Here is a 23,897-nt window from a genome sequence, read left to right on the forward strand (position 1 = left end):
GAGGGTGTACCAAAGACATGACCCCACAAACCAACACCCGCCTGACCTTCGCAGCTTCCGTTGGGGCCTGTAGGATGAAGACGGCAATGCACTGCTGGTAGCGGTTCTGATGCATTATGATAAATGAGTGCGGGAGGCTTGATGCTGAAAGGCAACAGAAGAAAAGAGTCTTGATTTGGGTTATAACACTGTAGCAGGCAAGTGTGTTTATTTATGGGGCAGTGGTGACCCAGCGGCTAAGGACTTGTAACTGAAAGGTTGCGGGTTCGAATCCCGCACTGTGAAGGGGCCACTGAGGCCCCCTTGGACAAAGTATTGTCCCCACACACTGCTCCCTGTGCGCCTTTCACGGCTGCCCATTAAATGCAGAGGACACATTTTTTTTGTTGTGTACCCTGTGTGCTGTGCATCACAATGACAAAAACTTTCATTTGTTTGAGAAGTCTTTCATATTTGATTCATGTTGATATATTTACATTTTTAATTGAAGATTAGCCCAGAATATCTAAATAATGTACTATGCAGGTAGTAGTGTTAGGCATTTGAGAGAATATCTTTTAAGGTATAAAATATAAAATAATATTTTCATATGGCTGTTACACATAAGCAACAAACTCACAGAATTTACAGAAAATTCACAATATTGTCACTTACAGGCACATGAGATGTCACACAGCCCACTCAGCTTCAAGCTGTCTTGTGCGCAGAATGCCGGTGACCCCCAACCCCCATTAGACATGTGAGAATGTGGCAGCCAGCTGGTTGTAAATCTAATCAGTAGGCCTCTGTGCTAAGCCTAGTTAGCGCAGTAGGTAGCGCGTCAGTCTCATAATCTGAAGGTCGTGAGTTCGATCCTCACACTGGGCATGTCTTTTTTTTTTTTTCCCCTGACTAATGCTTTCGTAAGCAAATATTTGTTCTGTTTTGTCATTGGTCACCGACTTTTCCGATCTCTAAAAGCACTATTGCCGTCCCAGACCTGTGGCGTTGAGCTGGTCCACGTTCTTCAACTGCAGTCGATCCAGGGACACAGGCTGATCCAGCACTGTGAAGGTGCAGCAGTCCTGCAGGAGCTGCTCCAGCTCCTGACCTGCCACGGGCCGCAGTGGCGTTGAGTCTGACAGACCTGTCCTCTGACAAAAACATTCCACAAAAAACAAGGATGGTTTTTATTTATGACAGTACAGTTGCTGCTATCAGCTGGTATAGTTGCCATGTGCACTTAACAAAAAAAATGTGATTGAAAGCACGTCTGGAGTCCTACCTTTTTGTTGCGCTTGATTTTAGTGATAAGAAGGAACTCATCAAAAAGGAAGACAAACACTTCGTGCACTTTGGCACTTTCTGTTGGGGCAGGGAAGACGCAGATGTCGGTGACGTGGCCAGACGTCGGACCCCGAAGGCTGCCTGTCATGTGTTATATCGCTCACCTGCTAGAAGCAGCCTGCCCTCGTGCAGAAGGCTTCGGTGAGAGATGAGGTTCTCCAGGGTCACAGATTTGATCAAGTGCTTCAGGTTCTGTTCATGGAGGGGATAGGGGAGGTATGGGGTTAATGATGCTGCTGCATGCAACTAATCCTGGTAGCCACATTAAAAAGGGTCCACGTTCAACAGGAAGAATTCTGTTTAATGCTAAAAGAGAAAATGGTCTGAATCTGGGACACATACAACAGTCCTAAATTATTGGGCATTTTAACACCAACAATATTTATCAAAAAATATATTGTACATATTAAAGGGTATTGGAACATAGCAAGTATGATCACATGTGCTGGATAAATATGCAATTACCAAGGAAGGGCTCAGCTTAGTTAGTTAGCAAAGTTGGTAGAGTGTTAGTCTCAAAATCAAAGGTTTGATCCTCACATATGGCACTGGTTTTAACGGACCTCATCTGTACTCTGCGTGAATCACTTCAGATGAAGGGAACAAGTGTATCTTAGGAGTGCAGAGTCCAGAACATGTGACATGTTTGCTAAAGTCTTCTTCTGCATTATCATAAATGAATGCAAATGTACATTTTACATCTACACTTTATGGCATTTATCAGATACTCTTATCCAGAGCGACTTACAATCAGTAGTGACAGGGACAGTCCCCCTGGAGACAATCAGAAATAATTTGTCTTGCTCAGGGACACAATGGTAGTAAGTGAGGTTGGAACCTGGGAAAGTGTGTTACCCACTAGGCTACTACCACCCAGACAAATGAACCTGAAATCACTGTATAAACACTGACTGAATAAGAATTTAATGAAGTAATTGGGACCAATGAAATATGTCTTGTTCGTATGTTTCTGAATGCCCTTGAGGTTATGTTAAAGAATGTTGCAACGTAATCACAATGTTCTAAGATGCTTTGTCTGACATTTTCATGCTATATATGAAAAGGCCAAATCTCAATTTTCTGAATAAAGAATAATAACTCATACCTCTGATATGTGAGCTCGCTTGTCCCTTTCCCACACCGGAAGCCAGACCAGTGCCTCCTTCAGCTGCTCCACTTTCTGATAGTTATCCAGCCATTTGACCCGACCTTCCAGATCATCTACATAGGAAGAAAGAGGGCAGAGGCGATAAGGATGTGCCAGTTACATTTGTTCATATGAAGAACGTTTTATACGTTTAGATGTCCATCACTAATTACATGGACAGAGCAATGGAACAAAACAGGGTGTATGTTACTCTAAAAAGGTCCTTTATGTTGCAAGATATAAATATATTTTATATGTACATTAAGGTTCTTGAGAAAAACAAAAAATATTTTAAACATATCAACATTGTATGTTTATCCAATTCCTGCCTGCTTTGCAGTAAAACATGTTATTTCTTATTTGTATGTTTTATGTATATGGGTGCATAAGGCAAAGGGGAAATAAGGTTCCCTCAAAATCCACAGCATAATTTGAACTATGGTCAGGGGGTACAGTCACAGTGTCAGAAAGCTACACCCACAAAACACACACGGTTATATCTGCCTCACTCACTCTCTTGAACCTATACTAATGCTACGAGTGACAACGAGTGACAATGTTATGTAATGTAGACCATGACACTGGACTACATTCTAGACCTCTCCAACCCTACAACTGTAGAACTTATTAGGGGCAGTGGTGGCCTAGCGGTTAAGGAAGCAGCCACGTAATCAGAAGGTTGCCGGTTCGAATCCTGATCCGCCAAGGTGCCACCGAGCAAAGCAACTTCCCCACACACTGCTCCCCGGGCGCCTGTCATGACTGCTCACTCAGAGGACAAATTTCACTGTGTGCACCGTGTGCTTTATTGCTGTGTAGCACATGTGACAATCACTTCACTTTAAAAAGAATTAATCAAAGAATGTTGGCAATATATTGTCAATTATTTAAAGTTCAACCACCAGCTCTGGAAACAAACACTGCTATTACGGTGCCAATTTTTCATTTGTGTAGCAGTGGAGCAAAGATCGGTTTGCACGCTATTCTAATTCTCAGGTAAACCTCCTTTTGTAGCTCTGTGATGGCAAAAGCCGGAACTGATGCACGTCACACCCCGCGGAACACTGACGTATTCACAAGGCCTCTATAATTACCCCCAGTCCCACACAATCAATTTATATCGGACACGCCATGGGCCACACCCGGGATTCCAGATTTTTTTTTCTGATGTGGACAAATGCGGTTTGTGCTGGAAAGGCTTCATTTCCAACAGCAACCCTAGACCGGTTTTTGGCTGGCGGCGTTAACCCGAGAGGAAGAGAACAAGTGTGAGCATGCCGTGACTTCTGGAGCGCCTCCAAGCCAAACCGGGCGAGTGCTGCCCACATCCTGCCCGTCGAGAAGGTGTCCGGTCACTGGGAGCATTTGGAACAGGACGATACAAAATGTTTCATATTTCAAAACAATACATTCTGACCTTCATTTCTCCACCGCACGCTCCTGGCCGGCAGCCTGTCAATGGTCAGGTTTTTTTCCCCGTTGACGATGTGGAAATGGCCATCGGCCGTTCTGCGGTTCGAAACTGATCACTGAGGCACAAGAAAATGCCTTTCTGGAGAGTATATACGAATTGTGTCAGGAGTTAAAATTCCCGGATTATTCCTGACAAGACACTCACGTGTCTCGGTGTAAATGTCACAGACGTCATTGGAAACGTTTCTACCGGGCAGTACTGATTGTTGGTGGCTGATTGTTTTTCACGTTTTGTGTTGCAATCCGTCTGACTCAGCGAATCGCAGCCACAGAATCAGTTTCAAGTTACGCAAAAACACACGCGCACGCACACACACACACGCGCGCGCGCTAATTTGTCGAAACTGCGTAACAATGAAACAGGCACAATACACGCGGTTCAGGACACATCCAGCGCGGAGCCCCACACGGTGCTGGGTAAACGGCGTCCTTACATATGGCCCGGTCGACCTGCTCCACCACCCCCCGCAGGCTGCTCTGCTCGTCCTCGTCCTGAATCCTCTTCCCGATGTTCTTCAGCAGCAGCGGGTAGCGGGTCAGGCGCTGCAGAGGAACCACCAGCAGGTCCTTCAGCTGGAGCCTGCGGCACTGCTCCTTCCTCTCACACCACTGAAACACACAGATACGCAAATGCAAAAAGCAAGACATGTAAAATGATATTATAATGTTATTTAATTGCACAGTATAAAAGCAGTAAGGCCTTGAGGCGGTGAAGTACAGAGAGAGGAGAAGGTGAGGTACTGGGCCCTCCCCTGACGAGCTGTTGTTAAGTAAGTACCTTAACGTAGGTGCCAAAGTCCTCCCTGAGTTTCAGGGTGTCCAGATAAAGGACGGCTGTGGAGTAGTTGAGGCAGTACTTCTGCAGACAGTGGCAGACGCTTTCGCTGAAAGTCTGGAACAGCACATGCGAACACACGCAGAAGTGGGGATAAGGCGGCTATAGACACTTCATGGATAATTGGACAGGGCACTTGCCTTCTTGAGGAGATTCAGGAGGGTTTGTGAGCTGTCGCCGTCACTCTGCCAGGACTCCTTGATCACACGTAGGAGGCTGGTGAGGAAATCGTGGCTCACCTGAGGAGGCAGGAGCACTTCCACTCGTATCATACGCACAGACTCTGGCTATGTGGCTACGTGGCCTTAGGTTGCATGTTCCACTTCCTTATTTGTGTCATACCATGCACAGCTCACTTAGGTTGGCAAAGAGTCTCCAGCAGTCGATGTCCTGAAGGCAGTCCCTCATCTGAAGATCTGCCAGCGTGCTCACAAACACCTGATCACCAAACGTAAGTCAGACGCCATCAGATACACACCCTCAGATTGCAAGAGAATGTACCACAGTGATTAAAATTGACCAACTGACCCCCATCTCTGTTCTTACTGTACCTCTTTAATCACCATGAGCTGGTCCATGAAGTAGACACACTCACTGGTGAAAAGCTCCCATATGGCTTCCTGTTTCCTGAAGGCCGGGGAGTCCTGTGCAGCCTGCGACATGGGCCAATGGGCACGCAGAAACTCTTCCAGCGTGCTGTCCTAATAACGTGGGGGCAACATTGGTCAAATGGTATTTGCGCTGAAACAGTGTTCAGCAGCAGCAGCAGCAGCAATACTAACATTCTTCACATGACACACAAACAACCGCCTGTGACCTGCCTGAGTGCATCTTAACACTTTTCTACGGTTTCTCAACACCATCACGTGCCCATTCCCCACGGCTTGTCTCACAAAGCCTTTAAACGCCATTGATAAAACTCCTATTTCCAGGGGGCATGTTCCGTCACTAAGCTCATTTGTCAAAAGGCCAATCTCAATCCCCGTGATGAGAGTGAGAACAGCGGCAGCACCGAGAATCTATACGTCTGCGGAACGGCTTAAAGCCTTAACCAGCGCCTTTGAGCTACAGCAATAAGGCAGGTGATGTTTTTCTCTCACCTTGTACCGCTGAAAGTGCGAGTCTCTCCAGGCCCCGACCTGAATGGCCGAGAGATGCTTCTCAATGTCAGAGGACGTCCGCGTTTTTCCCTTTGTCTGGGGGGGGGGGGGGAATGGGAAATGTTCACAGGACAATGGAACGCGTCCGCGCGTACGTCACGACCTGCTAACAAACCACGTGTGGCTCTGGGTTGATTCGACTGGGACCTTTTTACCGTTCAATAAATCTCAGGTGACCTGAGAACCAACTGTCCACTTACCGTGCTTCGTCTCATAAAAGGCCATTTGGATTTCTTTGTATCTGCGGGGGGAGATAAGGTTGGATATTAGGATTAAGTTTATAACATCCTAGGACATTTTGGATGTAACTGAATCCTATTTACATCCAAGAACACGTCATCAGCCAGTTTAAGTGTTATGGGATGCAGAGTCCACTGATTCGAGATCGCCTTAGTTGCAACGCCTCTCAGGCAGGAGTGAAGGGAAAATCATATACGTGAAGGGAAGCTTTTTTAAAAAAAAATAAAAGTCACCCAATATCAATGCCAAAAAGTGTTTAAGCCGATAATAAAATCCGAGTTAGAACACAAACATGTGGTATTTCCATATCAAACCTTGGAACAGAAACTGACCCCAGCATGAACTGTGGCCTCAGGTGGGGAACAATAAAAGAACAAGACATTTCCCTATAAAATATCCTGCTGCGGGGTGGATCAGGCAGCAGATTCCAAAATCACCCCACTGCAGAATTCATAATGCATTTGTTCCTATGTTCTTTTTTAATCACAATTTTTATAGTCAACACTCTCTGATCCAATGAAATGAACATGAAAAAAAATGGGGTGGAATAATGAAGCAAATTTTAAAGATAGGAGCTCTTCACACATGCTGCCTTCATTCACCATAATTCTGCATGCCTGTTACTGCTTGAAAGCTTCCAATGAAGTGTAATATTGTGTAATATTGTGAGAGTATGTAGGCTCTCAGATGGCTGACCTGAGTATGTAGAGTGGTTCAGGAGGTCTGCGGCGCCATTAGACACAAACAGGTCCCCCGGAGACATGTCCAACCCGGGCAGGCTTACCACCACAGAGCTTCTCCTCCGCTCCTGCAACCTGCAGAACCGGCAGGATGTAGTAAGTACGCGGAACATACCATCCCCAGGGGCTGCCAAAAAGTGCCGAAGCGTGATGGATGGTGCACGAACACACAAAAAAAAAACACAGAAGCACAAACACACAGCACTTTGGTCACATTCGCTACAGCCATAATATGTGCGCATAGAAACGTGCATCATGCAAGTGACGATTTCACGTGAAGTCCAAGTATTTCCATAATGCAGCAGACCAAAAAAAACGAATTCAAGCCCACTTCAGAATAAAAACTGTTACATAATACCAGTCTTACATGAAAAATACATGAAGGGGGCAGAATGGCACAGAATCGTAATTCCAAAGAGGCTTAGCATGAAATGCATGAGTGGCTTTTTTCATATTTTCACATTTCTGAAATGTCTGCGCCGCGTTGCCGAGCTCTGCCAGGAAATGTTCTGTAAAACGACACTTACTGTTGCGCCGTTTAGCCTCGTGGGTAAGACACTCGCCTGTGAACCAAAGACCCAGGTTCAAACCACCATCGTGTCCCTGAGCAAGACACTTAACCCTGAGTGTCTTTGGGGGGGGGGACTGTCCCCGTAACTACTGATTGTAAGTCGCTCTGTATTAAGGCGTCTGATAAATGCCGTAAATGTAAATGAAATGACCCACAAGGTCACAACACAGATTCGTTTGAAGTTTCTTTGCCTGTGTCCATTTGTGACTTGGCCACAATGTCTGAACGACGTCTTGGCATGAAGTCCTTGTTCTCTGAAAGGAGAGGACGAGTTCTTCTTTTACCAGTTTGGCGAACAATGACAAGAACGGAGAGTCGCAGCCCATCATTCTGCCCTCGGGCTGGAGAGGTGCTGTGCTCAGATCACATTCTGGCATGTCATTTGAACGGGTCCAACTTGTACCAAAACGTACGCGCGACTAGATATTTCAATTGCAAATGCGTGTTTTGGAATCATTCAAATCAGTTGCTGGTTGTGGGACTCAGTTGTGTGTTTCATATTTCAAGTGCAATTCCTAGAATTAACACGCGCAAAAGCATAACTCGTTCAATTTAATGCAAATGAGTTTTCCTGATGAAATTTGCCAAACTAGACGACCTTCCTTCTTGTTTTCGTTCGTCCGTTCTCAATACATAAAGGCATCTAAAGTGTGACAAATCTGCTTGCATTAAAAGGACCAACTCGACTAGCTGGTTTTCTGCCCCCGCGGCTTCCCTCCCAGTCTGACGTTTTCTACAGACTCCAGCCCTTTCCCACGGAGGAGACGGGCGCTGCTGGGCGCCTTCACCGCTTTACAACGTTATTCGCCGATGCCGTGTGAAAAGCCTGCTGCTTTTTCACTGTAAAAGCTAAAATCACATCAGCGCTTGTGCTCCTGCTCCTCATTCTCCAGCTCCACAACGCCGGCTAAGATGGCGATGGGCGGATTTTGTCTGGAGCCACGCTGACTTTGGCAAAGCTAATCCCGTTTCAGGCCGAGAGGAACAAGGCTGGTCAGTCATGGAACGTGCCGGTCCGATAAGTCTTTTTTTCAGCACGCAGTTGTAACCGATACCTGAGAGAGGCGCCGACGTGCCGATGCACTCGGCTCCACGCTGGGGCCTTGGGTTCTCTCATATCAGGGCGGCGTGCAGAGCTTACATAACCTCAGGCCGAAAGAAATCCACCCAGGACATTCAGACTGACGGAAAGAAGGGGACGAGCCACGCCTGGCTGATGCGCCGCTCACGAAAAGCGGGTCACTTCTAATTGCGCCGCGCATCCCATAATGAAAGCCCATCGCTTTGAATCCAGCTAGAATGCCCCCTCTGTACCGAACGGGCAGACCAGAGAGGGCCCGGCAAAGGAGCTTTGTCCTGTAACGCTGACAATAACGTGGCCGCCTCAACCAATCCCTTCCCAGGGACGTCCTCGGAGGCCGAATGGTGCCAGGCTTAATTAAGGCCACAATAGCCGCCTAATTATCTGCCGGTGCAAAAAAAAAGAAATCACTTGGTCGTCCTCAAACTGTGCTACAGAATGGGCGCGCCACTAATGAGACCTCGCCGGGTCCACAACGCGACCATGGGACCCTAACAACTGCGCCTCTGTCTGTCCGGCTAACAAAGCTCTGGCCCAGCGAACAATAGGACGGCCACGGTCCGGGTCCTGCCGCCCTCCTTGACCGCGGCCGTGGCTGCCCGTGCGCTTGTCAGATGCCGCGTTTTCACACAAACACATTCCTGGTCCAATGAAACGGCTCGGCGAATTAGGGACGCTGCGGGGTTCGCTCGTTCGCTCACATTCGTTCCTTCCGACGATGCCACAGTCAACCTACCTCTTGCTGCACGCCTCCTCCACCTGCAACAGAAGAGAACACGTCACGTCAGGAGAAACTCAGCCAGACGGCCGAGCTTCGGCCCAAAGGGATCATTTAACGGCGTGAAACCGGATCAATTTCGGCCACATTCCCTCCAAAGCGCCTAACGGTGCGAGTGGAAATCCTCCAAAGGCTTTCACCTCCGCAGAAATGTCAGGCCACCCATTGATGTTCTGAGCCACAGAATGCCCGGGGCCGCCCAATAGTTTTTTTTTTTTCTTCTCCTTTATTCTTTTGGTGGGCTGGTGACACCCCCCCCCCCTCCCTTCATTGTTTCGCGGCCACCGAGCGTCGTGAATGGGGGCCCGTCTGAGGAGCCTTGCCGGGGCCCTCTGCAGTGTCACAAGCTGTCAGTGCGTGTAGCTGCTGATTCATTTGCTCTCATTGTGAGCGGCCGCCCCGGGAGGTCGTCTGTGGCAGAGCCGAGTGGAATATGCCCTGAAATTTATTTCTGTCGGCATGAGTAAAGTGCGGCGCGATGTGTGGTTCTGTCTTCAACAAAATTTCATTTTCCATAAACATATAATATGTAGTCATTGCTGTTTCAATAAGGATATTAATGACAGTATTGAAATGCATGTGTATAAAACTGAACGGAAAAATTAAAGTGATGAAAGATGAAAGATTTTGTGCTGTTCCCATGTATCGCCCTGCCCTGGTCGTGACATTTACCTCGTCGTCGCTGTCCCCAGTCCCGCTGTCCCCAGTCTCGCCGTCCCTGTCGCACGTGACCCCGTTGACCAGCGTCTTTGATCTAATTGTCCTGGTTTTCCCACGGGGCTCTGCGGACTCCGCCTGACCCGCGTCCGTGGCGGCCAGGGGGGACTTCTGCCGGCGTCCCGGGGACAGGGGACACCACGGGAACTCCTCCCGGGGCGCGTCCATCCTCCCGATCTCTCGGAAGTCGCCGTACGTGTGCCTGGTGCTCCTCATCCTCCGTAAAGTGGGGGACGTGGAGATCCGGGCGGGAGCCTGTCGGTCGAACTGGAAGAGTTCGACCTCCCTGCCGGGCCCGTGGACCAGTCTGGAGTCCATGCGCATCAGGAACGGGTTGCAGGTCTGGGTCTCTCGGTCCTCCCTGCCGCCCGGGTCGGTCTGGGTCTCCGCGCAGCACCGGTCCGGTCCCCGCGGCGCCTTCTTCCCCGCGTCCCCCTGACCGTTCAGGATCAGCTCAGACATGTTGCACCAGGCGCCATTGTACCGGAGGTCGAGAAGAAGAAGAAAAAAAAGCGGCGATCGGTTCACTTCTCCGCACGAGTCATCGTCCCGTCCAACCGAGCCACTGCAAACAAATCCATCAACAAAAAACTCAAATGCGCCCAAGAACGCGTGGGTTCCCGTGCAGCGACCCAACTTTATCCAAGTGGGGTTGCGCACCGGGACGCACCGGCACACCGATACACGGTCACCCCGCGGACTCGTTAATTTGGACGCGGAAAGTCGAGTGGGCGAAAGTCGCGTCGCTTCGCGCCAGGTTCGCGTGGAAAACACCGGACCCGGGTGTCGGGTTGCACCTGACAGTCGCCATTTGTCCCCCCGGCGAGCAGAACCGAAACTCCACCCAGATGCTCTCCGATGATGTTCTGCGCGCCGGCGGGTTCGGTTCCGAGCGGCCCCCCCCGAACCTCTTACCTCCGCGCGTTACGGCCCGTGGCGACCCGCTGAGCCGCCGGAGGAGGATCCAGGAGCGGCGCTGGTGGCCGCGGTGCGGGCTTTGTTGACGGCGGCGCGGTTTGTGGTTAATAGGAGGGTGGAGCATAACGGAGACTGTCCCTCTCTCTCCCTCTCTCTCTCCCGTGGTGTGTGTGTGTGTGTGTGTGTGTGTGTGTGTGTGTGTGACAAGGAAGCAAATAACAACGCTTATCCCCGTAATCAGAAGGTTGCCGGTTCGAATCCCGATCCACTGAGCAGAAGCACCGTCCCGACACACACTGTCACCAAGGGACGATGCAGAGAAGCAATTCCCTTCTGGATGAATAAAGTATGAAATAAAAATAAAATACATTATACAATTATCTCTCACTTGTGAATACAAATTCAAAGAATGAAAACGATGGCGCTGGATACTGTGACCGAGAGGGTCACTTCGTCGTTTTGGAGGATACCGATGGTCCGAAAGCGGACCGATGGTCTAACAGAACTTTCTGGGTAACTTTTTAAAAAATTCTCTCTCTCGAACGCTAGATGGCAGCGCAGCAGCGCTCACGGCCAGAGAAGGCGAGGAGGTCACTTCAGGTGCCCGTCCGGGACGGAACACCCGATCCAGCCGCCGGAGGGCTCGATAGCGACCTGGTCGGGCTGGATCGGAAAAACTTTCAAAACTGTGCTGACACTTTCCAACGCAAATGCTGAAAGAATTACAGCGACCTGGGGCGCGATACGGGGGCAGTGGTGGCCTAGCGGTTAAGGAAGCGGCCCCGTAATCAGAAGGTTGCCGGTTCGAATCCCGATCCGCCAAGGTGCCACTGAGGTGCCACTGAGCAAAGCACCGTCCCCACACGCTGCTCCCCGGGCTTACTCAGGGTGATGGGTTAAATGCAGAGGACACGTTTTGTTGTGTCACTGTGTGCTGTGCTGCAGTGTTTCATAATGACAATCACCTCACATTAACAAAATACAGATTAAGGCTGCACTACGTAAGGAAATAAATTGCATTGCAATGCTATTTTTTCCACTGTGATATGAAGCTTCATCTGAAAGTAATTGCTCGTTTTCCAGCTATAATATACATGGCCAGTCAGTTTGGACTCACCTACTCATTTATGGGTCTCGGATTTTTTACATTATATGACAAAACTGAAGACGCAGAATGATGAAATAACACTCGTGAGGTTATGTAATAAACAAACAAACAAATATAGCAAACAAGGCAAAAGCAGGGAGCTTTTGCTGTGACGGCAGCATTTCTTGTCTTCTATCCACCAAGGGGGCTACGGACAACGGGGATGAAAAGTTCATGCTGAACACTTTCTTACCTGAACGCTCACTCATGTTAATGAGCATCTCACGAAGCCATTTTTGAAGATGACAATAGTGAACAAAGCATGAAGATAAAAAAAAACAAGGACAAGAACAATGGTTAATAAGGGGGTTGACTTAGCACAGATCCTGATTAACCTTAATATTAGTTATACAGTACAGGTCAAAACATCCCTGCTCATTCAATGTGTTTTCTTTATTTTCATGACCATTTACTTTGGTAGATTCTCACTGATAGCATCAAAACTATGAATGAACACATGTGGAGAGAAAGAAGAGAAAATGAAGTGATTGTCACATGTGATACACAGCAGCACAGCACACGGTGCACATAGGTGAAATTTGTCCTCTGCATTTAACCCATCTGTCACGTCCATGCGGGCATGACGCGGCGGGTGAACGGAGAGGAGGACGAAGAGTGACGAGGAATGAAGGACGCTTTCACCTGACATCACGAAACCGGGGTTTAATTGGTGAATCACAGGACAGGGGAGACATCCGAGACGTAGACACTGGTGAACACGGAACACAACTTGTGTTCCTGACAGCGGACAGAAACGAACAGGGCAGCTTTATACAATTAACACAGGTGAAAACGATTAGGTTGTTACACATGACAACAATGAAACCCCCATTTCGGACCGGATCCTGACACCATCACCCTGAGTGAGCAGTGGGCAGCCATGACAGGCGCCCGGGGAGCACCTCAGTGGCACCTTGGCGGATAGGGATTCGAACCGGCAACCTTCTGATTACGGGGCCGCTTCCTTTACCGCTAGGCCACCACTGCCCCAGAGTTATGTACTTAACAAAAAGTGGAGATCTGGCCTCCACAGTCACCGGACCTGAACCCAGTTGAGATGGTTTGGGGTGAGCTGGACCGCAGAGTGAAGGCAAAATATGCCAACAAGTGCTAAACACCTCTGGGAACTCCTTCAAGACTGTTGGAATATCATTTCAGGTGACGACCTCTTGAAGCTCATCGAGAGAATGCCAAGAGTGTGCAAAGCAGTAATCAGAGCAAAGAAACTAGAATATAAAACATGTTTTCAGTTATTTTTGTTAATTACATAACTCCACATGTGTTCATTCATAGTTTTGATGCCTTCAGTGAGAATCTACCAACGTAAATGGTCATGAAAATAAATAAAACACATTGAATGAGAAGGTGTGTGCAAACTTATGGCCTGTACTGTATATTTTGTGGTATATCACCAGAATTGTTGGACAAAGCCAAAAAAGCGGAAAAAAGTTTTAGGTGAACGCATCACAGCTTTAGCCTTGTGGTCATGATGCCACCATGTTGTTCGCGGTAATTTCAGCTCTTGAAGAACCAAGACTTATTATTCTACGTGGTTTTGGTGGAATACCAAAGTGCATTGGCGGGAACTGCATTACAAATCCCCGTGTGATTTCTTGTTGAAGCTGTATTTGACCATTATTAAAAATAAAAATGTGCTGTTGCAACACCCTTCCTACCCTTGACTCACCTGATCACCGTACAAACCTGCCGTACCAGTCAGTGAAAGGCTCTGAAGATGAGAAAGGGAGGCCCAGCATTCCGAGCTGAAACTTAGGAATGCACTTCGCATTTAGGAATGGCTTCCCAACCTCGTGACAAATCTGTGGAGGACAGGACAGCAGGTATCGATCCAGTGGGCTTAGATGCCTCGTGGACAGACAGGAGATGGTAAAGATGACGAAGGGTGACACAGTAAAGTGGGCCAGCGCCTCTTCGGCCTGCGGCACGTCCCCCCGGGTACGGAGACGAGGGAAGGCCCTGGATGGTCTGCAGCCTCCACTGGAGAAGACCAGCCATCTGCAGGCCTTCCTCACAACCGAACACCACGCAGCCAGATATTCTAGCCGGGTTTTAAATGAATGACGCACAAAACAATGCAGCACGAAGTATTTGACGTGCAACAAACGGGACATTTTCACGCTTTGAAGCGTGGCGGCGGCGTCAAGGGTCAAACACACAAAAGTTCCGCACGTCGAGTCCGCAACTTCACTTCCTCGTTTTGAAATCGTTTGTCGGGCTTGTTGGTTTTTAAGGGCCGGTGAAGCGCGGCGACATTCGGTCGGCGGAAGGGCGACAGTGTATTTATTTATTTTTTGGTGACTTTTTTTTTTTTTTTTTTACCGATAGTTCCGTATTTTTTATTTTTTATTTTTTGGTTTTGTTGTCAGCGGAATAGCAGCGGCGGGCAAAGTCGCCTCCCTCACGCCGCGACGGAGTCTCCTCCCTCCGACAATAAGTGGATGAGAAGAGACAGACACGGAGGGAGAGAGAGAGAGAGAGAGAGAGACACAGAGAGACACAGAGAGAGAGAGAGAGAGAGAGAGAGAGAGAGAGTCTCACAGGAAGAAGTTTTAAAACGACCCGCTCGTTCTTCTTCGGCCCCCAAACCGGACGCTTCTGGACACAATGAGCTGAAACGTTGCGGGTTTTTTTTTTTGTTTTTGTGTCCCCGCGTTGTTGCTGCTGTTATTACTACTATACACATTTAAATTCGGTCGCCTTTGGCGAGGGTGCGGGTTCACGTCGCCCCGGCCAGCTTGGCGGACGCGGAACTGCGGCGGAACATGTCAGACAACAGGTCCAGCTTCCTGCACATCGGCGACATCGTTTCCCTGTACGCGGAGGGCACCGTCAATGGCTTCATCAGCACCCTGGGGTACGTCGCCTCGTCCCGAGAACCGCTCCGAGCCGGCTCGGAGACGCGAGGCGGCTTGAGCCCGGAGGTAGTCCGGGTGGCGGGTTCGAAACGCGGGGCCGTGGGGCTTCGCGCAGATGTGCGTGGAAAGGAGCGAACGAGGAAGTGATTTTTGCAGTCGTGGTGTCGGGCCACCGAGCCCTGACCCGGGTCACGCAGTTATGCAAATAATTAAACGGGAATGCAAAGCTCCCGGGACTTCCTGTCGTCCAGATTCGGAGTTTTATTAAAAAAAAAAAAGCTTTCTAACACTTGAAAACCTGCAGCTTGATGCTCGGGAGGTTCTGAAAATCTCTGCCAGGGCGTGACGAGAACCTGTTTCACTGCCCTGAGCCATGTTACTTATGCCAAGCGACTCTGCGGAGAGGCCACGACGTGTAATAAACACGGCTCGGTCAAACACACGAGTGTCTGGCGTGGTTTCTGGGTGGACTGTGGCCCACCGTGCAGACCAAGGAGGGTTCCAGCAACGCCTCCCCCAAAATCCTGTCAAGCCGTCACCCCCTTTTTTTTTGCATTTTGTGGCCTGCTTGCTGTGTCTGGTTGTTTAGTAGGCGGCGGGGTTGGTGCAGTCGGAGCCGGCGCGTGCACTTTGGCCCGGCGTCGGCCCTGGGCGTGCAGAGACAGGGTACGTCTGCGGAATGACGGCCGGGGCGCGGGTGCCACACCCACCTCTGTGGAAATGTGCCGTGAGCCGGGCCCGAGTCTCCTTGGGAAAGCGACTCGGGTGTGCGTGCGTGCGTTTTCCCGCTTCGCCACAGTCGGAGTCCTCTCTATTTTTTAGTTGTGTGGCGTGACACGTTACGCAACCAACCAGAAATTGTGACGGGCTTGCTCCATGAACGCTCTGGAGGTCGTGACAGATGCTAGTTTGAAGTATCTAAACCAGGAATCGCATGTTTCTTGACATGACTCAGGTCCATGGGTCAGTTTCTTCAGGGTCTCGTCTCTTTCAGTCCCTGGCTGCTTTGTACACTGTAGTCCTCATCATAACCAGCATCATGAGATGCTCATTAACGCGAGTGAACAAAAATGGAGCCAGCAAGTGTCCAACACAGGACGTCTTTCAGGACCATCGTTGTTGTCTAATCTAACGGGTCGAGAGAGGTCGAGCATGTGAAAATGCACTGCTTTGAAGAGCCTAAAATAGCAAACTGTTCAATTTGTTTAAAGTTTTTTCTATTTTCTATGTAACCTTGCATGTGTGTCGTTTCGTTGTTTTGTGTTCATTTTTTATTCTAAAACGCTGAGAAAACCAAGACCCAGAAATATGCGTGGCATGGAATTATACAACAGTGTAAAGTCATGCCTAGTAAGCCTAAGTAATTCCTTATCGGGGGTTCAACTAATGTTTGAGGTTAGTCCAGGGATAGTCTAGTCAAGTGCACAGAAAGGCTGAAATTGTGTTCACCTTGAGCGATGGTGCAACATAAAAAAAAAATTGCGTTAATGACGATATAAAAAAAAAAAAAAAAGACAATAGGGCTGGACAACAATAAAAGAATGAAATAGTACTGAAAGACAATGTGGAAATGGACAGTGAGGTTGAATGTTAAGCAGATAAAAGCAACACTGAGGTACTAGGGAAACTGGTTTAGAGTGATTATTTTAGCAAGTTACTGAAGCCCTTGGAAAAGAACCTCATATTCAACGTTATAAGATTTTTATTTTTTTGTTGTAAATCTGAACTGAAACGCAGATAAGCACTTTTTGGACCATTTTGTGAAAAATCCACACAACTCTAATTTTTTTAATAGCCAATTTATACCATACCCTAACGCTGACACGTGGTTCATTGCTAGAACCAGAGTGTGCTTGCTGTGGAGAAAGATTTTTTTTTTGTGCACGTAATTAGCTTGTTTGAGTACTGTTCAGTGAGTTCTTGCCTTGCTGTGAGTTAGGATTATGTATTGAATATGGCGGCTGTGGCCTGGAACATCCAGGGATGTAGACTTAACTCAAGTGTGAACTCAAGAGGCTCATTTGAAATGCACCCTTTTTCCTGCTCCATTCTCTGAAGCGTTTGATTAAGACGTCCTATTGGCTTCTATTGTTCCTTGTTCTGATCTGTGCAGAGATATGGGGGGAAGTGCCACCAGGTCAGTCTCGAGAAAACAAATAGGAAAATTTGATAAGGGCCACGGATTTAAATAGAAGTGGAGAATGGTATTTGCAAACAGCATTGTGGCGCTGCTCACAGACTTTTTTTTTTTATTATTATCGTGGAATGTTTGAGGAAACTTGGCGCTATAGTGGTCACAAAATTTAAGTGCAGGACTTCCAGAGGTTGTGTGCAGAAAGACGATAACCCAGCTGCCTCTGATACGCTATTTTAAAAAAGCATGGTAAGGCGGTGGGTCAAGGGCATGGGACCGCATTGGATAGAAAAAAGCTGGTGATTACAATTAATTCTGCTTAAAAAAAAAGGGTACAAAAACACACAAGGTCAACATGTTAAGTTCTGCAAGTTGTGTTGCAGCATCTTTCATATTTGGTGGCATGTGGAAGTAGTTTTAACTGTATGATATCAATTAACAGGTTTGCAGACTTTACATTTTTTTTTTTTTTTTTTTCTTGTTGTAATTTTTTACATTGCTGTGCCGTGCCTTACCTACCAAGCTTGAGTCGGGCACAGCAGCTCCGAATGTTTTTCCATTTATAAGCAGTTTATAAACAATTATTATAATTCACTCTGTCAATTGTGCATATTTGCTATGTTTCTTTTCTCTTTTTTTTTTTATTCTTTGGATATTGATGGTACATTGGGACGTAAGTGGCATCAGAGGAGCTCAGTTTCTGATTTGGACCCGCTGTCGGGGCTCATGGCCTTGTGGTTTGTTTTTGTTGGTACAGGGTTGTGAAGCCTGATTCCTGTCTGGCAGCGACCTTGAACCTTGTTTGTTTATTCATTTGCGATACAGACATTTGAAGTAAATCTTAGTCACCCAGGGGGGATAGGGTGCTACGGTGGCCTTCAAGTGTCCAGCTGGACGTCCTCTGTGGGCGGTGTGGTGGGGCGGGGTTAGGGAGAATGACTGACAGGTGGCGATGTTAACTGGAAAAGCCCTATTTATTGTAGAATTATGGGGTTTGTTGAGTTTGGGATTATGCTGAAGGGTTACTCCACTTGCTATTTACTCCAGAGGGTCAGCCGAGATTTAGTGGGTGTGTCGTTGTCAAATGTGAGTTGTGTTTAGTGAGGGCTTTGTGTCTTACACGTGTATTTGAACACGGTTATAATTTCTGTTATCAAGTCTGTTCCAAGTAGACATGTGTGTTTTTTTTTTTTTCTACTTATGTTCTAGGCTTGTGGATGACAGGTGTGTGGTCCAGCCGGAGGCAGGGGACTTGGCCAACCCACCTAAAAAGTTCAGAGGTGAGCAAGCACAGTTATTTAGCCCATTTTAGTAGCAACTAATTTGAGAAAACAATTGTTAATATACAGTACAGGCCAAAAGTTTGGACACACCTTCTCACTCAATGTGTTTTTCATGACCATTTACATTGGTAGACTCTCACTGAAGGCATCAAAACTATGAATGAACACATGTGGAGTTATGTACTTAACAAAAAGTGGAGACCTGACCTCCACAGTCACCGGACCTGAACCTAATCTAGATGGTTTAGGGTGAGCTAGACCTTAGAGTGAAGGCAAAGGGGCCAACAAGTGCTAAACACCTCTGGGAACTCATTTCAGGTGACGACCTCTTGAAGCTCATCGAGAGAATGCCAAGAGTGTGCAAAGCAGTAATCACAGCAAAGGGTGGCTATTTTGAAGAAATAGTTATTTCACCTTTTTTTGTTAAGTACATAACTCCACATTCATAGTTTTGATGCCTTCAGTGAGAATCTACCAATGTCATGAAAATAAAGAAAACACATTGAATGAGAAGGTGTGTCCAAACTTTTGGCCTGTACTGTATGTAAGCTTAGTGTAATGTTTTGTGTTGAACAGGGTGATAAATGAGCAGAACATTGTCATGCATGAGTTGCTGTATGTATTTATGCAACATGAAGGTTGTGGTGCCTGCATTCACATCCTTTTGCTTGTTTAGTAGGTATTTGACATTATTTACCTATTCCACAAAGACATGGAATGGATGCTAAAAATATTTGCATGTTGTTAATGTTATTGTTTTTAAAACATTCTTTTTATTAAAATGTTGATCATCTAATAAAAAAAAATAATCATTTATTATACCAGAGTTCTGACTGCTTTGTGCTCAGCTCGGCATTCCAGGGGTGCTCATATCGACCTGTCCGCATCTCTCTCCTTGGTGCAGAATTCCAGCCAGGTTGAGGGGGCATTCGTGGGCTTTCACCAACCACAATGTCTGGCACCAACAGCCAGTTGTGTCTGCATTTTTCCAGAAAAAAATACAATTACCTAATTGTTTCATTTGAAATGTGAAATAATCTTTAATGTTAATGCTTATTCTGTGGGATAAAAACAGTAATGCATGTTTGTACTGAACTGTTCAAATGTGGGACACCAGATACTTTTTTTTGAAGTGGGGTTTGTGGCATTCTCAGCCTCACGCCATGTGTGTTGAGTTTGCGTGTTTGTGTTTTCCCTTTTTGCAAGTGCTTCAACAATGCTATGTATACTCACCCAAGCAGGGTGCAGTAACCTGCTAGATCAGTCTGTTGTTTCAGTTTTCCGCAGGGCGACACACACAGCACTCCTTGGTAGACATCGGTGAAGAGAACAAATCGGTCGTTTTTATCTTATTATCCATGTTAACCCAATGTCCTCTCTCCCACCCACCCAGACTGCCTGTTCAAGGTGTGTCCCATGAACAGGTACTCTGCCCAGAAGCAGTTCCAGAAAGCTAAGCAAGGGAAACAAGGCAGTAACACAGAGGGCGAGCTGTTTAAGAAATTGCAGGTATTCTCACCCGGACACTAACCTGCTTCTGACTACAAATGACATCCTTGTTCAGAGAATTTCTAAGCATTTGTTTCATGGAGGTGCTCACACTGTCTGCACTACACCTCCCAGCATGCAGCTGAACTCGAGAAGAAACAGAACGAGACAGAAAACAAGAAACTCCTTGGAGAGATTGTCAAATACAGCAATGTCATACAGGTACTGCCTGCCTCCGCCTTCTTATCAGAATGCATTCATGCCCCCACGCACCTGGAACTGCGCATTTGGTTTCTGTTTTGTTACCGCCGTAACCATGGCAGCTTTCCTGCCAGACCACACCGCTGGCGCAGAAAACTCTGCAAACTGGGTCTCTGAGCATTTGAATGATGCACGACCCCCAGAATTAAGACCAGATTGGTTCACCTACTGGCAGAAAGGTCACTTATAGCAGTCGACGTTCGAATGACGTCTACCATTATTACCACAGCAGCTTCCTTTCATGTGCAAAATATTTTAGATGTGAAGAGCTGAAGTACAATTTAACAAACACTAAATATGAAATATGCATGGAATTAAGTAACTTTTTAATTTTAACACATAAGGTAAAATGTCATTCATCTTCCATGTGTTATTTTGCAGCTTCTCCATATCAAAAGTAACAAATACCTGACTGTTAACAAGCGACTGCCGGCACTTTTGGAGAAGAACGCCATGCGTGTGTCCCTGGATAACTCCGGAAACGAGGGCTCCTGGTTCTACATCCAGCCATTCTGGAAGCTAAGGAGTGAGGGAGACAATGTGGGTGCCACCATTTAGGAGAGCATGTTACTTGCGCTCAAATGGTTAATTTCAGGCGGGACGTTTATCACCCAGTCTTCAGGGGTGATAAAAAAAAGACACATTTATCTTGAAAAATAATTATTAATGCATTTTATGTCTTTCAGTAGGTTATTTTAACCATTTAAAGCATCATCAAATGCCATGAATTAATGCAAGTGTTGACATATATCATATATAATCCGTTAACTCGATTGATCTTTGCTTTTCTTTTATCTTAGCAACCATTGGGTGAAGGTATATGCTTGAATGTAGAGCATGTGTGTGTATGACTGCTTTTTATTAAGCATGCTGTTACAAAACATATTATTATAATTTTTTTTTTTTGCTTGCAGCAGATTTCTCTCCACTTTTTCTTGCCCTTTCACCGCTTTGTGATGCATCATTGCTTTTTGTGCCATAGAAAGAAGAAAAAGTTTTATTTTGAAAGGAAGTGACACCATGATATAATTTTTATTTGATTAGCCATGGAGTCTGATGGCGCTTTACTCTGGTTTACAGTTTTGGGCCCTGACTGTGTTGACTCTGGCCATGAGTCACGGTTGGAAACACAATTACAGAAACAGTATTGTACACTGTAGAGACAGGCTGGGTAACATCTGACACCACCTGAATATGGCTAGAATGGACCGTCAGATTGCAGAGAAATGACTGATCATTGATCAGGGTCAAACCTGCAGTGTTGCTTGTGTGTTCTCTTGCCCCATTTGTTGAAGTGATAGCCTTATTCACCTTGTGTTACACTCTGACTGCCCTGAAATCGATGTTCAGTAAATTATGACATTTCCATGACTCCAGTGTGAGAAGCTGTTGGGTTGCAAGCTGATCTTCATACACAGGAGTAGTTGGAGTGTAATTAAAGTGAAGTGGCCGTAGAGAAGCTCACAGGCGATTCGGTTTAGAGTTTGGAGCACCATGTTTGCATGAATCACAGACATCAGTCATGCATGTGAAATGAAATCGTTCTTCACTGATCTCATGTTGTACCAATGAAATGCCTCACATTACTCTATCTCTGTCCCTTTGATGTCTAGGTGGTCGTTGGGGACAAGGTCGTCTTGATGCCGGTGAACGCTGGGCAGCCTCTCCACGCCAGTAACATTGAGCTTCTGGACAATCTGGGCTGCAAAGAGGTGAGGTCATCTGATAAACATGGGAGGTGATCAGCTCCACGGGAAAAGAGTTTATTTCGTGATGCCTTTTTCTCACCCTGCCTGACAGGTCAATGCTGTGAACTGTAACACCAGCTGGAAGGTCACTCTCTTCATGAAGTTCAGCGACTACAGGGAAGATGTCCTCAAAGGGGTCAGTGTGCCGTCCTCTGACACGTTTGGTGCTGATCATTTTTCAAATAAAAAGAGCACAATTTAACAAAAAAAATCGATATTATTTTTAACAGGGTGATGTGGTACGACTGTTCCATGCCGAGCAGGAGAAGTTCCTCACCGGTGATGAGTATAAAGATCAGCAGCATGTGTTCCTCAGGACTACCCTCCGCCAATCAGCAACCTCTGCCACTAGCTCCAAAGCATTGTGGGAAATCGAGGTGTGTGCTCTTCTCTCCTTAGTTTTCTGATGTAGTTAGACCAGATCATTACACACGTATGCTTATGCTATAACATGTGTTCTAATAATTACAGTAATTAAATATATATTAAAACATTTGCTCATATCTCCAAAACCTAACTGATGTCTCTGTTTAATTTAGAGAAAAAATATATTTCTTTGTTTTCTGAAACACATTTTTTCCTTAGAAGTTTAAAGCTCAAGCCTTGTCAGTAGCTACTGTTTGGTTCAGGCATATTTACGCAAGGTTCACCCCTCTAGCACCCATCAACAGGAACATTTAGTTATAATGACAAATGAAACTAAATAATTCTAAATGCCATTTTAACTGTAAAGCAAAGGACATAATATCATGAATACATAAATTGTATGTTTTATATATATTTTTAAATCTTTGTTTGTTCATGTACTGTAAATGTACAGTACAGTATATAGCAATGTTCTAATTGGTTTAGAAAGAATGGGGTTCAGTACAATATAATGCATAAAATGTGAATATAATAAGACAATTAAAATATAACAGAATTTTGAGTGTAGGGTGCAACTGTCACCCCAACTGTGGCATAACTGTGTTTAATAGAATTCACCTTTCCCCCTCCGTCACCTTGATCATTTAATCCTTTTCTGCTGTGAAGACACTTAATGGAATTTGATAAATGAGGCAATTCTTCTTTTATTGCTTGAGAACATTTGTATTTATTATTGTGACCTTGATGAAACTTAGACCATGTTTTTGGGGAATGGTTTCATGACTCCTTCCACTTTGTAAAAGTGTAAAAGTTTTTCTCTCCTCTGTTCAGGTGGTGCACTCTGACCCATGCAGGGGAGGTGCCGGCCAGTGGAACAGCTTGTTCCGTTTCAAGCACCTGGCCACAGGGAACTACCTGGCAGCCGAGGTATGGGTTTTCGCTTTTCTTTTTTTTTTCTTTCTTTTTTGTATTTCCTGAGTTCTTCCTTTTTCCTGCTTCACACTTCATTTAATTCCTCCCATTTTTATCTTTCTGTCTTTTTCCTCTTTCCCTTCCAGTTGTGGGAGTAAAAGTCAGTATGTAGGATGCCTGAACAAAGGCGTTTCTGTTGCGTCTTTGAATTTTATCTAAGTGATTCTGGATGTCCGCTTTGCTTGATTCAATTGATAATTCAATTGACAGTATGGAGTTTGTACGTTTATTTTTCAGCCACCTCAGGTTAAGGTCTGTCTGCTGTTATATGTAAACCATTCTCTTAAAGTGGAACTTGAGAAGAAGACTGTGGTCTTGCTGAGGTTGCAGCTGATGCTCTTTAGGTGGCACTCTTCCCATTGTGAATGCCCCCTCTTTGTCTGGCTCCCACTGTGCTGCCAGACAGGGTTTCTCCGCACTCAGGGAGCGTGCAGGCATTTGGGATGGGGGTGTGAAGGGGTCTCGGATGGGGCAGTTACATAACGCGTCTTGTCTTTTAGGTGAATCCAGATTTCCAGGAGGACGCTGTGAACCAGAAAAGACAGGTAGGCTCGCCATGTTAATGCACTGCTGTCCCTTGATGCCCTAAGGTTTTCAGAAACCCTCTTGAATACAAATGTTTACAAGAACTGCTTC

The 23,897-nt window shown here is 46.4% G+C and overlaps 2 protein-coding genes and 1 non-coding gene across 10 annotated transcripts in view; 2 read left to right on the forward strand and 1 right to left on the reverse strand.

The window, feature by feature from the left end:
* plekhg7 (pleckstrin homology domain containing, family G (with RhoGef domain) member 7) overlaps positions 1 to 11,143 on the reverse strand; it is a 12,562-nt gene extending 1,419 nt beyond the window's left edge. Inside the window, exons 1-16 of one of the 4 annotated variants that reach the window (XM_028957824.1) lie at positions 10,984 to 11,143; positions 10,024 to 10,633; positions 9,310 to 9,332; positions 6,878 to 6,996; positions 6,142 to 6,182; positions 5,882 to 5,977; positions 5,333 to 5,482; positions 5,124 to 5,219; positions 4,922 to 5,020; positions 4,725 to 4,805; positions 4,381 to 4,555; positions 2,432 to 2,547; positions 1,431 to 1,518; positions 1,265 to 1,344; positions 980 to 1,133; positions 47 to 144 (exon numbers count right to left, since the gene is read on the reverse strand). In XM_028957824.1, the coding sequence (XP_028813657.1) occupies positions 47 to 144; positions 980 to 1,133; positions 1,265 to 1,344; positions 1,431 to 1,518; positions 2,432 to 2,547; positions 4,381 to 4,555; positions 4,725 to 4,805; positions 4,922 to 5,020; positions 5,124 to 5,219; positions 5,333 to 5,482; positions 5,882 to 5,977; positions 6,142 to 6,182; positions 6,878 to 6,996; positions 9,310 to 9,332; positions 10,024 to 10,530 (1,923 nt within the window). In that variant the 5' untranslated portion in view covers positions 10,531 to 10,633; positions 10,984 to 11,143. The other 3 variants (XM_028957823.1, XM_028957825.1, XM_028957826.1) reach the window with 3 other exon arrangements.
* Positions 795 to 867, forward strand: trnam-cau (transfer RNA methionine (anticodon CAU)). Its single transcript has one exon. It is a non-coding gene; the product is annotated as a tRNA-Met (tRNA).
* Positions 11,144 to 14,693: 3,550 nt separating the features above from the next.
* The window catches only part of itpr2 (inositol 1,4,5-trisphosphate receptor, type 2), a 57,669-nt gene continuing 48,465 nt past the window's right edge, over positions 14,694 to 23,897 (forward strand). For all 5 annotated transcript variants that reach the window (XM_028957321.1, XM_028957322.1, XM_028957324.1 and 2 more), the window contains exons 1-10: positions 14,694 to 15,008; positions 18,353 to 18,423; positions 19,820 to 19,935; positions 20,050 to 20,136; positions 20,557 to 20,715; positions 21,789 to 21,887; positions 21,976 to 22,059; positions 22,154 to 22,300; positions 23,121 to 23,216; positions 23,762 to 23,806. In XM_028957321.1, coding sequence (XP_028813154.1) covers positions 14,917 to 15,008; positions 18,353 to 18,423; positions 19,820 to 19,935; positions 20,050 to 20,136; positions 20,557 to 20,715; positions 21,789 to 21,887; positions 21,976 to 22,059; positions 22,154 to 22,300; positions 23,121 to 23,216; positions 23,762 to 23,806 — 996 coding nt within the window. In that variant the 5' untranslated portion in view covers positions 14,694 to 14,916. The remainder of the gene's footprint in view (positions 15,009 to 18,352; positions 18,424 to 19,819; positions 19,936 to 20,049; positions 20,137 to 20,556; positions 20,716 to 21,788; positions 21,888 to 21,975; positions 22,060 to 22,153; positions 22,301 to 23,120; positions 23,217 to 23,761; positions 23,807 to 23,897) is intronic.

The sequence above is a fragment of the Denticeps clupeoides genome, chromosome 17 (genome assembly GCF_900700375.1).
Source record: "Denticeps clupeoides chromosome 17, fDenClu1.1, whole genome shotgun sequence".
NCBI classification, from domain to species: Eukaryota; Metazoa; Chordata; class Actinopteri; order Clupeiformes; family Denticipitidae; genus Denticeps; species Denticeps clupeoides.